The 12,656-nt window shown below is 43.6% G+C and overlaps 1 protein-coding gene across 5 annotated transcripts in view; it reads left to right on the top strand.

The window, feature by feature from the left end:
- Nucleotides 1-12,656, top strand: part of KDM2A (lysine demethylase 2A) — a 90,968-nt gene that overhangs the window by 39,956 nt on the left and 38,356 nt on the right. For all 5 annotated transcript variants that reach the window (XM_043970053.1, XM_043970052.1, XM_043970054.1 and 2 more), the window contains 4 exons: nt 2,911-3,049; nt 5,050-5,128; nt 5,375-5,421; nt 11,795-11,973. In XM_043970053.1, the coding sequence (XP_043825988.1) occupies nt 2,911-3,049; nt 5,050-5,128; nt 5,375-5,421; nt 11,795-11,973 (444 nt within the window). The remainder of the gene's footprint in view (nt 1-2,910; nt 3,050-5,049; nt 5,129-5,374; nt 5,422-11,794; nt 11,974-12,656) is intronic.

Genomic DNA, 12,656 nt, shown 5'->3' with positions numbered 1-12,656 from the left:
AGGTCTCATCTTTCTTCCCTCCTTTTCTGTCCCCCTACCCATGAGCCAAATTTGACGAGAGAGTAAGAAACTAGAGGAAAAGCAAGATATTTCCACCCTCCCCACCTCTTCAAAGAATATCAAATTGACTAGATATAAAAAGATGATTTTTTTAACAATCTTTTTTTGGCCAGTGCTATTACTACTCTTCCCCCCATACACACACATACACACACACAGAGCCATCCTATATAGCAAAATACATGGGGAAAATCAGAAAAAAGACTACAATGTAGCCCACCTGGGAGCCTCTTGCTTCTGTGAAGGAATAGGATGGGAATCTTAGGTATGTTCTTTAAAGCCATGATTGTTCTTTAGCAGTTTGCAACTTTTATTTCTGCTTGTTTTGTAATTGTTCTTCCCGTTTCCATTGTTGTTGACTGTGGTAAAAATTATTTGTGGTAAAGATTAATTTTGCAGTTTTTAGCTGACTCATTTGGGAGGGGCCACACCTGGCCCACCCTGAGGTTGCATGTGCTACTGAGGTCAGAAGGAGAACTCTCCATAGGCAGTTTTTGACCCCTTTTGGGGGAGGAAAGATTGAATGCTCCCTGAAGGGAGGCGGGGGGTTCTTCCAGAATGCTAGGCTTCTTCTGGAACTCAGTCTCTTGGACTTCTCCCCTTGTGGTGGTGGCTGCTTGAGTTCTCTGTCTCGGGCCACTGCTTTTCCCGGGTGTCACAAGCAACTGTAGACTTCCAGGTTTTGGTGAGTTAATTACAGAAAACCCTAAATTCCATTGAACTAGCTTAATTGGAAACAGTCTGGGGATTGCATAGGTTAAGTTTAGAGTTAAGAATTTATCTGTATTTCTATTTTCCTATTTCCTTATCTTTTATTTTTATTAGTTTTACCTTTGTTGTTTAATTCCTAATAATAAAATCTGATCCTTTTGTGAACTAAAGCTTAAAGGCTCCTTTCTTATTGGCCTGGGAGAAATATCTGAAAAGGGCAGTTCAGAGGGGAGGGGGAACCTAAAAGGTCCCTCATATTTCCGGGACCCCAGTATTCTGGCACGTCACCCAAATAACGCTCCACAAATTTTGGCCCTCACATGACATTATGGATACGGTGGTTTTTGGCTCTGCTTCATTCTTCATCCGTTCATGTAAATCCTTCCGTGCTTCTCTGTTCATCATATTCAGTGTTTCTTACAGCCCAATAATGTTCTATTACATCCACGGACTACAGTTTATCGAGCTACATTCCCAGTCAGTGAGTGTCTGATTTGTTTTCAGTTCTTTGTTGCTACAAAAATTGCTGCTGTCAATATTTTGAAATAGAACTAGCTATAAAAGGAATACCAAAGGGAAAAAAAACTCCTTGTCCTGACTTAAAGAACAATTATCACCAGTACTATGTGTTATTCTCAAAAATTGAGGAAGAAACCATTCTACCAAACCCTTTCTGAGATAAGGAGGAAGCATAGAAAGTCGATATAATCATATCCTTAATGAATATAGATTTTTTAAAAAGAAATAAAAACTTAACAACAATAAAAAGGAACACTCCAAATCGCAAAGAGAAAGACAAAACACTTCTGAGGTTTTACCGTCCACCCTGCAGATTGACCGAGATGCCAAAAGGTGTGAATAGGAGGATAGTGTGGTGTTGGTGAAGCTGTAAGTCAGAGCAACCTTTCGGGAAAGCAGTTTTAATGCCAACATTACATTTCTAGGCTTACACTGCAAAGAGGTCTGATGAGAAGAAAGTTTCCATATTTTCAAAAATATTTAAACCAGCACTTTTTGCCTTCATCACTTCTTAATTCTTCAAAGTTATTTGTCTTTAAAATGTTGTTATTATTGTCTCAATTCTTCTCCTGCTTCTCTTCACTTCACTCACCATAAAACTCATAAAAGTCTTCGCAAGTTCCTCCGAAAGTCTGTCCCCTTTGTTGTTTCTTACAGTACAAATAGTGTTCAGCCATTCCCCAGTTTTTGGACAAGCTGTTAGTTTCCCGTTCTTTCCTACCACAAAAAGAGCTGCTAGAAGTATTTTTGTACATACTAGTCATTTTATTCTTTCTCAGATCTCTTTGAGGTTGAGGTCTAATACCAGTTTTACAAAAATTATGTACCGTTTAGTAGCTTTAGGGCTGAGTTCCAAATTGTTTCCAAGAGTGACTAGAGCCAGGGAAGCTAGGGGGATGGGGAGAAGATGAGTTGGAATATCAAGGAGCTTGGCAGCTGCTGCTACAGGGATAACTGGGCAAAGGAGGACATGGGCCTAAGACAGGGTCAGTCAGAGATTGCGTGGTCAATCTGTACAAGCACAGGAGGGGGGATATGAGCCACAGGGTTGGGCAGCCTTTAAGTGAGCTGCTCTCCTCAATTTTAATTACTTTTTTCTCCCTGTATACCACACCCTACTTTGAAGATTACTGGTTTGAATGGTTAAGAGCTAACCAGGCCTATGTTTCAGTTACTAAACTGCCTGGCAGCTATTTAAGCCCATACTCAGAATTACGCAGTTTTTGAAGCTTTTAAGGCTTGGGGGCGGGGGGCGCAGTTATGAGTAAAGGAAACCTAATCAGTGTTATTGCTTGAAAATACTCATAAATTCTAATATTACTACTTGATAGATAGGACAATGAAACCTTCGTTTATAAAAATCACTATTCTGTGAACTTTGTGATCAAGAAGTTGGCGTCAGCCATGTTCCAGTTGTGCCATTCTAGTATTTTGCATACGTTCTGTTACTGATGCTCTTCTTCAGCTCAGGAAGGAATAGGTAGGTCTTCATGAGTAAGAGAATTAGTGGATAATTGCTAGAAATAGCGCTATCGCACTGCTGGAGGGTTCTGTTAGCTTCTGTGGGGAGAAGCCACAAATCGTAGCCCAGTGAATGCCACTCCCTCCTTCTTCCTACAGCGCGGCACAATGCGAAGACGCTATGAAGATGATGGTATTTCTGATGACGAAATTGAAGGAAAAAGGACTTTTGACTTGGATGAAAAACTCCACACCAACAAATACAGCGCTAGTTTTGTCACCTTTATGGAAGGAAAAGGTTGGTATCATTTACTCTTTCCTCACTGATGTATCAAAGCTATTATCTAAATAAACTTTGCATCTTAGCTAGGCCCTAGCACAATGCTCTTCAATTAATCAACATATTGATTCAGTGCTCACCGTGTCCCAAGCACTATACTGGGCACTGGGGACAAAGATACAAAAATTCAAGTCCTTTCCCTCAGGGAACTTGCAGTCTGTTTGGGGAGAAAATATGTGTGTCTGTTTGTATCATGTACAGGCAATGTTAGGAACCTGGAACATTATTTTTAATGATGTCTTTGACCAAAAAAGGGAAGTTTGGAAAATCGGTGTGGTCGGGATGATAAGATAAAGAGTTCAGTTTTGCATGTGTCCCTGAGACATCCAGTGTGAGTAGGCCAGTGGACAGTTTGTGAGGTTGTTTGGGACCTCAGAAAAAAGACTGGGACCACCCATTTGTAAATCTGGGAGTGGTTTGCATAGAACTGCTCCAAAGCCATGAGAGCAGAGAGTACAGAGAAAGGGCACACTAAGGCTCCCACAGAGGAGGTGGGGAAGGAGGTGTCAGCGACCTGTCACTCAGCAGGAATTTAGGTTTCTGAGTATTTGCCGAGCATCAGGCACTGTGCTAACCACCGGGGATTAGAGAAAGGCAAAAAGAATCTGGCCTTCAAGTCATTCGATGTGTCCATCCATACGAGATGCAGACAGTAAGTAGGTGGAAGGTGATCTCAGAGGGGAGAGGAGGGGAGGGCTCTAGCAACTGCAGAAGAGGAGTGCTGTATAGGCTAGGAAAGACCTAGAAGCAGACACAGAAGTAAGGAGGGGGGAGCTTTCCAGGGATAGCGGACAACCATTGCAAAGATATGCAGATGGAGGATAGAGTAGTGTTAAAGGACCAGCTTCTAGGCCAGGGTGGCTGGATTGGGTGTGTGGAGGGGTCCAAGGATGAGATGGTTGGAAATGTAGGAAGGGGCCGGGTTATGAGGAGATGTAAGTGGTAAACAGAGGACATGACCTGTGATTTGGGAGTAAAAGGGAGGCCCCTGGAGTTTAGGGAGAAGGAGGGCAGCATGGTCAGATCTGCTCTTTAGAAAAATGACTTTGGCCACTGAATGGAGAGTGGATTCAAATGGGGAAAGTCTCAAAATGAGATTTTGACATGAAACCTAGTTAAGAAAGGCAATCGGAGGTCTCCGTGGCAGCAGGGAAATCAAGAAGCAGGAGAAGTCAGAAAAGGCCACTGGATTTGTCCATTAAAAAGGTCATTGGTAACCTTGGAAAGAGCAGTCAAGTGATGAGGCTGGGATTGAGAAGAAGAGAGGAAGGGAAGCCAGAACGAATAGAGAGCTTCTTTTGGGAGTTTGGAGTGAGAGGGAAGGAGAGTTGGGTACATTTGAAGGCAATGAGGAAGGGACCAATGGATGGGGATGATTGGGAAACAGAGACAGGATGATTGAGGACCTACTGATCTATTAGAGAAGACCAGAGAGGCTGGGATTGAGGTCACGCTGCAGGGTTGGTCTTGGGGATGAGGGGAAGCAACACATTACTGAGCCAGGAATAAAGGGCCTCTGCTAGCAAAGCAGGAGGGGGTACACATTGTCGGTGCTTAACCAAGTGTTTGTGGAGATGCCCTGTCTGGAGAGCCTGAGAACTGTCCTTGGTGTTCTGTCGTCTCGGGTCCCACCATGAGGGCCTTCTCAGGGATCTTTGGTGCCAGCTATTCTTGAGACAGCCAAGGAAGGAAGTTTTCCCGAAGGACTCTTTTTCCTTGGGTTGAGTTAATAGTGCTCTTGGCAAACAGTGGTGGGGAGGGGTGTGTAATCATATTTATTATAGTGGACAGAATTAATAGTGGGTTTTTTGAATATTGAGGACAAGGGTAAATAGTGGTCAGTTCGGGACAAGTTGTACTGTTACCAGATCATTGCACAAATTGTATTTTGAAAATGGAATTTTGACTTTCTAGGCAAAACTTGGGTCTTTCTAATGCTTGTTTTCCTTTGGTGACAGATTTTAATGTAGAGTATATCCAGCGGGGTGGCTTGAGAGATCCTCTGATTTTCAAGAGTTCTGATGGACTTGGAATAAAGTAAGTAGGCTGGCAGAATGGATGGATATGCTGAGAAATGTCAGTCGTGTACTTCTTGGGGCAACTGGTTCTCTCTTAATACCTCTGCCAGATGGATCCAGAAAGGCAGGTGACCCAAGAACAGAGAGGAGCCTTGTAAATCTTGCATTGCAAGATGGGGGTGTCTGTGGGAGGTAGAACGTGGAGCCCCACTGACTCAGGGCTTATTTTGCTCCTTTTGCCCTTACTCTGCTGTTTATTTCCTAGGATGCCAGACCCAAACTTCACTGTGAATGATGTGAAAATGTGTGTGGGTAAGTCTCTATCTGGGTTTCCGGGTCCTTGAGGGAGGGTCATGGGGCTGGCCACAGCCGGAGAAGCTTAACAGTAACAGATCAGACAAGCTGCAAATGGAAGTTGTCCCCAAGGAAGGAGACCTATAGGCATCTTTCCTGGTGGGTGGGGGACACTTGAGTAAGGCATTTGAACCCATTTTTTCTTGGCTGCCATTTTATTCCCATCACTCTGTCATCTCCCAGTACAATTTATTAGAGAAGGGAAATAACTATTTCAGACATTGGATTTTAACCAAGGAATTATTCCTAACCAAATTCGAGCTTTTATATAAACTTCTTTTAAAATGGAAACTAGTTGTCACTCTCTCCTGAGGCCTCAGTCTAGGCACCATCTTTCTTCTCAGCCTGCAGAACTGGGATCTCTTCTCACCTCTGCCTCATAGAATACTGAGCTTCCACCCAAGCTTAGCTCATGGGCTGATTCCAGAGAGAGCCTTCCTCAGTGATGTCCTGGCCCCACTCACATTAATTCACGCTTGTATTTACTTGTGTAAATAAACACAGTGTTTTCCACAAAAGAATATAAGGACCTTGAGAGCAGAGACTGGGCTGGTTTTGCTTCCATATCTTGGGCACTTGGCAGCCAGGAGCTGGATTGGGCAAGTCTTTTAGACCCATACAAACCATCCATAGTTAGATCTTCCTTAGAAAGAACATTCATCAGAATTTGTTACTTCTTTTACTAAAGAGATTCTAGCAACAGATTAGCAGATTTTAAAGGCTTTGTTTTCATTGTTTTTTTGTTTTGGTTTATTTTGGTTTTGGCGGGGCAATGAGGGTTAAGTGACTTGCCCAGGGTCACACAGCTAGTAAGTGTCAAGTGTCTGAGGCCAGATTTGAACTCCTGAATCCAGGGCTGGTGCTTTATCCACTACGCCACCTAGCTGCCCCATCATTGTTTTTTTGTTGGTTTTTCTTAAGCAACAAACATTTATTTTATTTTTTCCAGTTACATGTAAGGGTAGTTTTCAACATTCATTTTCATAAGATTTAGAGTTTCAAATTTTTCTCCCTTCCTTTCCTCCCCCCTCTAGAAGATCGCAACCAGGTTATATATGTACAATCCACAAATGTTCTTTTTATCACTTCTTTCTATTTGGGTGTTTAGTAAGCTTCCTTATTAGTCCCTTGGAATTGTTTTGGATCATTGCATTGCTGAGAGTAGTTGTCATTCACAATTGCTCTTTTTTTTTTTTTTTAAGTGAGGCAATTGGGGTTAAGTGACTTGCCCAGGGTCACACAGCTAGTAAGTGTTAAGTGTCTGAGGCCTGATTTGAACTCAGGTACTCCTGACTCCTGGGCTGGTGTTCTATCCACTGTGACACCTAGCTGCCCCCACAATTGCTCTTTGAACAATACTGCTGTCACTATTGTACAATGTCCTCCCAGCTCTGCTGACTTCACTATACATCAGTTCATGAGTCCAAGTTTTTCTGGGATGATCCTGTTTGTCATTTCCTATAGCAGAAGACCATTCCAGCACAATCATATACTACAGTTTCTTCCATCATTCCTCAATTGATGGACATTCCCTTGATTCTTAGCCACCACAAAGAGTTGCTATAAATATTTTTTGTACAATTTTTCCCCCTTTTCTCTTTTTCATGATTACTCTTAACTGTGTTCCATCCTATTCCCTTCCCATGATATTTATTCTATTATCCATCTTCTTTCATCCTATCCCTCTTCAAAAGGGATTTGCTTCTGTCTGTCCCCTCCCCCAATCTGCCCTTCCTTCTTTTGCCCCTCTCTTTATCCCTTTCCCCTCCTATTTTCCTGCAGGGTTAGAGAGATTACTTCACCCAATTGAGTGTGTACTTATTCCCTCCTTGAGCCAATTCTAATGAGATTGAAGTCTTTGAGCCAATTCTGTTGAGTGTTAGGCTTATTTACCGCCTAGATTAAATAGATTGCTCCACCCAGATGGGTGTGTGTGTTAGTCCCTCCTTGAGCCACCTCTGAAGAGTTTAAGGTCTTTGAGCCTTTTCTGATGAGTGTAAAATCCTTTTACTGCCCTGCTCCTCTCCCATCTCTTCCCCCACTCCACAAGCCTTTTCCTGTTTCTTTCATGTAGGATTTCACCTCTGCCCTTCCCCCTTCCCCAATGCATTCCCCTCACCCCTCAATTTAACCCTAAGGATGTCATCATGGGGCAGATCGGTGACAAAGTGGACAAAGCATCACCCCTGGACCCAGGGGGATCCCAGCCAAAACCCAGCCTCAGGCACAAGACAGTCACCCACTGCATGACCCCAGTTATATGCCCCAACCCCAATTTTTTTTAGTTCTCTAGGGTTTTGTATTTGAAAGTCAAATTTGCCATTCAGTTCAGATCTTTTCATTAAAGTCCCAAATTTCCTCTGAAAGATTATGCTGAGCTTTGCTGGGTAGGTTATTCTTGGTTGTAATCCCAATTCCTTTGCCCTCTGGAATATCATATTCCATGCCCTCTGGTCCTTTAATGTAGAAGTTGCTAGATCTTGTGCTATCCTGACTGGGGCTCCACAGTACTTGAATTCTTTCTTTTTGGCAGCTTGCAATATTTTCTCCTTGACCTGAGAGCTCTGGAGTTTGGCTATAATATGCCTAGGAGTTTTCCTTTTGGGATCTCTTTCTGGAGGTGTTTGGTGAATTCTTTCAATTCCTATTTTAGCTTCTGCTTCTAGAATTTCAGGGCAATTTTCCTGGAGAATATCTTGGAAGATGAGGTCTAAGCTCTTTCTTTGATCATGGTTTTCAGATAGACCGATAATTTTCAAATTATCTTTCCTGGACCTATTTTCTAGATGAGCAATTTTTCCCAGAAGAGATTTCACATTGCCCTCTATTTTTGTATTCATTTGGATTTGCTTTATTGTGTCTTGGTTTCTCATAAAGTCACTGGCTTTCATTTGTTCAGTCCTAATTCTTAGGCAATTATTTTCACCAGAGAACTTTTCCATTTGGCTTTTCAAGCTGTTGACTTTCTTCTCATGTCTTTCCTGCATCACCCTCATTTCTCTTTCCATTTTTTCTTCTACCTCTCTAACTTTATCTTCAAAGTCCTTTTTGAGCACCTCTATGGCCTGAGACCAATTCATATTTTTCTTGGAAGCTTTAGATATAGGGGCCCTGACATTGACATCTTCCTCTGAGGGTGCACTTCGATTTTCCTTGTCACTAGAGAAACTTTCTGTGGTCCTCACTTTTTTCTTAAAGTGGGGCACTGTTTCCAGGCTGCAGTATCCCAAGCTTAAGAAGTCCCAGGTGGTATGATTTAAGGAGAATCAGGTTCTTCACTCGCCCAGCCTGTTCCCTGGTCCACAGATGACCCCAGACCAACTTGCTAATCAACCAGCTTTGTGTCTTGTGGTTGTCAGCTCAGATGAGCCTGTGCCCCTCCCCGACCTGGGCCACTGCTACTGGAGCCTACCCCCTGGTTCCCAGCAGGGGTGTGAAATCCAAGTTCCGCCTCAGCACCAGCATAGACCCCTGTAGTCTCCACCCTGCCCAGGGCTCAGCCCTCTCACCAGACTGTGAGCTTAGTTCCAGACGACACTGGCGCTTCAGCTGATTCAGAGGCTCTGGGGGTCTCCTTCTCTGGCGAGGCCTTCCTGGGACTGGATCTGTGTCAGGGTGACTGTGGGGTTGGACTCCACTCCTGTCTCAGCACAGCAGCTCCCTCCTTCTGACCCTCCAAGCCATTCTTGGTTAGAAGATGATTTCAGCACATTCTTCTGTGGGTTTTGCTGCTCCAGGCATTGTCCTATGCCATATTTGGATGTCTTCTGGAGCGATTGTGTCCTGAGTTTGAGAGCTCACTGCCTTTCCTTTGCCATCTTGGCTCCACCCCGGAAGTCCCCTTGTTGTTTTTTTAAAACCTTGCCAAGCCTCTCCTGGGCAGATTTTCAGAAGGTGATCTTTGATTCACCAAACACTTAAAGGCCTGCTCTGTGTCAAAGATCCAAGATGACCCAGACACAGTGCAAATTTAATTCTGTTCACTAAGGCTGGGAAGTGGGCTAGTCACCTTTCAGAAATTTTCTCAGAAAGAGTTGAAGCTAAAAGCAGTTTCTACTTATCCCTTATTTAACCAGAAATTTCAAATTTGCCCGAATTGACTGTGACAGAATTCCACTGTCTGCTGCGTCCAGATGGACTTGTCCTTTTTTCTTTGGAGATAAGCAGCCACCAGGGGGTCCCTTCCAGTCCTCCACCTGGCTGTCTCTTCTGTGGACCACAGAGGGAGGGAGGCCTGGGTGTACACTGTGCTGCCCTCCTCCTTAGGGTCTTCCCTCCTGCCCAGCACCCACGATCAGTCCTTAGGGCTGCACACCAACAAACACGGCATTTGTTCCTTGGTCACTTTTACCTTCAGTCTGGAATCAGAAGACCCCAGGTCTGACCTAGCCGCTGCCCTGACACATTAAGGTATACTCAGTTTCCCCTGCCTTTTTTGGCCCATCAGGAATCCCCATCAAAGGCACTTTTCTAATTTTACTGAATTCATTGGTGCTCATCTGCTTTGGCCTGTCCTTAACCCCTTCTCTAGCCCCTGGAAATTCTTCTTGAAAACTCCCTGAAACAGCTGCCTCCATTCCATGGCCTGTGGTAGAGGTAGGGCATTTCCACAGATGATACTGATAGAGCCGCGATAGATTTCACCTCACTGGCTGCTGCTGAGAAGTGCAGCCAATGACTGTCTGCACAGTTTTGAGCACCAGCCGTGTAAGGACGCCAGCACTGTTAGTGATGGGTCAAATGCTCTGTGCCAAAGGGAATCATGGCCATCATTCTCACCACAGGCCATGAGGTCCATCCATTTATCCCTCCCTTCCATTCCCGGTGTAGCCCTTCAGCTACATTAGCACTTGCTATTTCCCTAGAAAGCCAGGAACTGAGCCCTCCTACTAACAGTGGCCAACTATGTAATACCTCAGGGTTCAAGGATCTTAAATGCTTATTGAATTGATATGCGATTGTTGCTTCCAGACTTTGAGTGGTGCTCAAATATACAGCAAATCCCACTTTTTCCTTTAACATAAAAGAAGACTGAAGTTTCTAATACATGACAGTTTATATTTTATTTATACTTGTATTCTACTTTAGCAACCATGCTGTAGTCACGGTCTTTCTTCTGTCCCTATTAGAAGTTCCATGGGGCATTTCGGTGTTCACCGTGGCAAATCCTGGAATACCTGTGCAGGACAGGGCACCCACTCTGAACTCTGTGCACACCACCCATCCTCAGACTCTTTGGTTTCTCTCAGGGCTGTTTCTGTATCTTGTTTCTCCTGCTGACCATCATCTCCTTCCACGCTTCTCCTTTTTCCATGAGCATGGGTGGTCACCAGGGTTCTATCCTCTGCTTTCTGTATCTGCAAAGCCATTCCTGCCATGTCTACCCACTAAATGCTATTTCTGCCTTGCAATCTTTTTTTTTTTTTTTTTTTGAGGGGCAATGAGGGTTAAGTGACTTGCCCAGGGTCACACAGCTAGTGTCATGTGTCTGAGGCAGGATTTGAATTCAGGTGCTCCTGACTCCAGGGCTGGTGCTTTATCCACTATGCCACCTAGGTGCCCTCTGCCATGCAGTCTTTCCTGATTTCTAGAGGCAGAAGCAGGCTCTGTGCCGCTCTTCTTGTCTCTATCTCTCTCTCACCCCTGGCTCACTCACTTTTGCTCTTTCTTACTCACTGTCTCCTGAGAACTTTGTTATTATCATTCCTATGGCAGTTAATTTGCTTTCTCTCCTCTACTAGGTGATAAGTATGTTGAGGACACTCTTCTTGTCTGAATCATCTTTGTGTCTTTGACAATAGTTCTAGTTCCCATTTATCTATAGTAAATAGCTAAGATTTGCAAAGTGCATTATAGCCATCTCATTTGATCCTTACAGCATCCCTGACTTAGGAACTGCTGTGACTGCCATTTTTAGATGAGAAAACTGAGGCTTAGAGAGGTATCTTGTATATAATGAGTACCTAACAAATATTTGTTTGCTGAGTTCATTCTACATTACAAACTTTCATTGGTTGAATTGGAAAGGAGATTGTAATGAAAGAATGAACAGATAGGACCTGCTTTTACTTTCACCCTAACTCCCAGTTGTACCAGCTGGAAGTAGCGGGTTGATTTCTCATGCTTACGGTCACTGTGAAGTCCCTTGGACTCTCACTTAAGCAGTCACACATTCAGAGGACGCTGGCATACTTGGCAGCCTCATCATGCTTCTCCCTCCCTTTGGTTACACTTAACGGAGCTGCCAGAATTAGTCATGTAACTCTTAGTAGAATAGGAAGGAGATTTGGTGCATTATCATTTGATCCTGCTGATTTTCTTTTCATGACAGGGAGCCGTCGAATGGTGGATGTCATGGATGTGAATACCCAGAAAGGCATTGAAATGACCATGGCCCAGTGGACCCGCTATTATGAGACTCCAGAGGAAGAGCGTGAGAAACTCTATAATGTCATTAGCCTGGAATTCAGCCACACCAGATTGGAGAACATGGTGCAGAGGCCTACCACGGTAATTTTTTCAAACCTAACTCTTTCCCTTGCAAACAAGTGGCATTAGTAAGAAGGTTGTTCATTTTTGCAAAATTCATAGCTTTTTCATGAATGTTCTGAAAAGGACAAAAAACTTTACCTGGGAAATGTTAGTGCTTTAAGATTCAAGCTTTGGAAGCTGGCCCCTCTATGCATGGCAAAGGCACCCAACCATATTGAAGCTCCTGGAGACCTCAAAACTGGCAGAGTGCTAGTTACCCTTGAGTTTGTGCTGTAGTTGAAGAAGTTTTAAAAAAAACACAATTCCTCTAAGACGTATTAAGAATGATGTTCCAAGTTAAGGAGAACACTTGCTTCAAAAGAGGGAGGGCAAGTTTCACCATTGCTACCCAGGCAAGAGATGTTTGGTTTAACCATGACTTTGGCAGAGCTAGTGACTGGCAACTCATAGAAAGACATTGGAAAGAGCAATTTCCTAGAAGAGATTGGATTCCATTTTAACAAAGCTTATTTATTTGAGGACACAGAGTTTCTTTTTTTCTTTTGTAGACCTTGAATTAGAATTGTTCATCTAGTTATAAGTACATTTAAGAAATGAAACATATATGCGTGTTCTAGTCCTGTGGAACCTCTACTTTTGCAAAGGGGTCAGGGAGGCAGGGGCAGACAGAGTTGCCAAAGCACTTTGTGGGCTTCGAAAGG

This window comes from Dromiciops gliroides, chromosome 6, assembly GCF_019393635.1.
Source record: "Dromiciops gliroides isolate mDroGli1 chromosome 6, mDroGli1.pri, whole genome shotgun sequence".
In the NCBI taxonomy this organism is placed as follows: Eukaryota; Metazoa; Chordata; class Mammalia; order Microbiotheria; family Microbiotheriidae; genus Dromiciops; species Dromiciops gliroides.
Note: the sequence above shows the minus strand (reverse complement) of the source record. Positions and strands in the feature narration are given on the sequence as shown.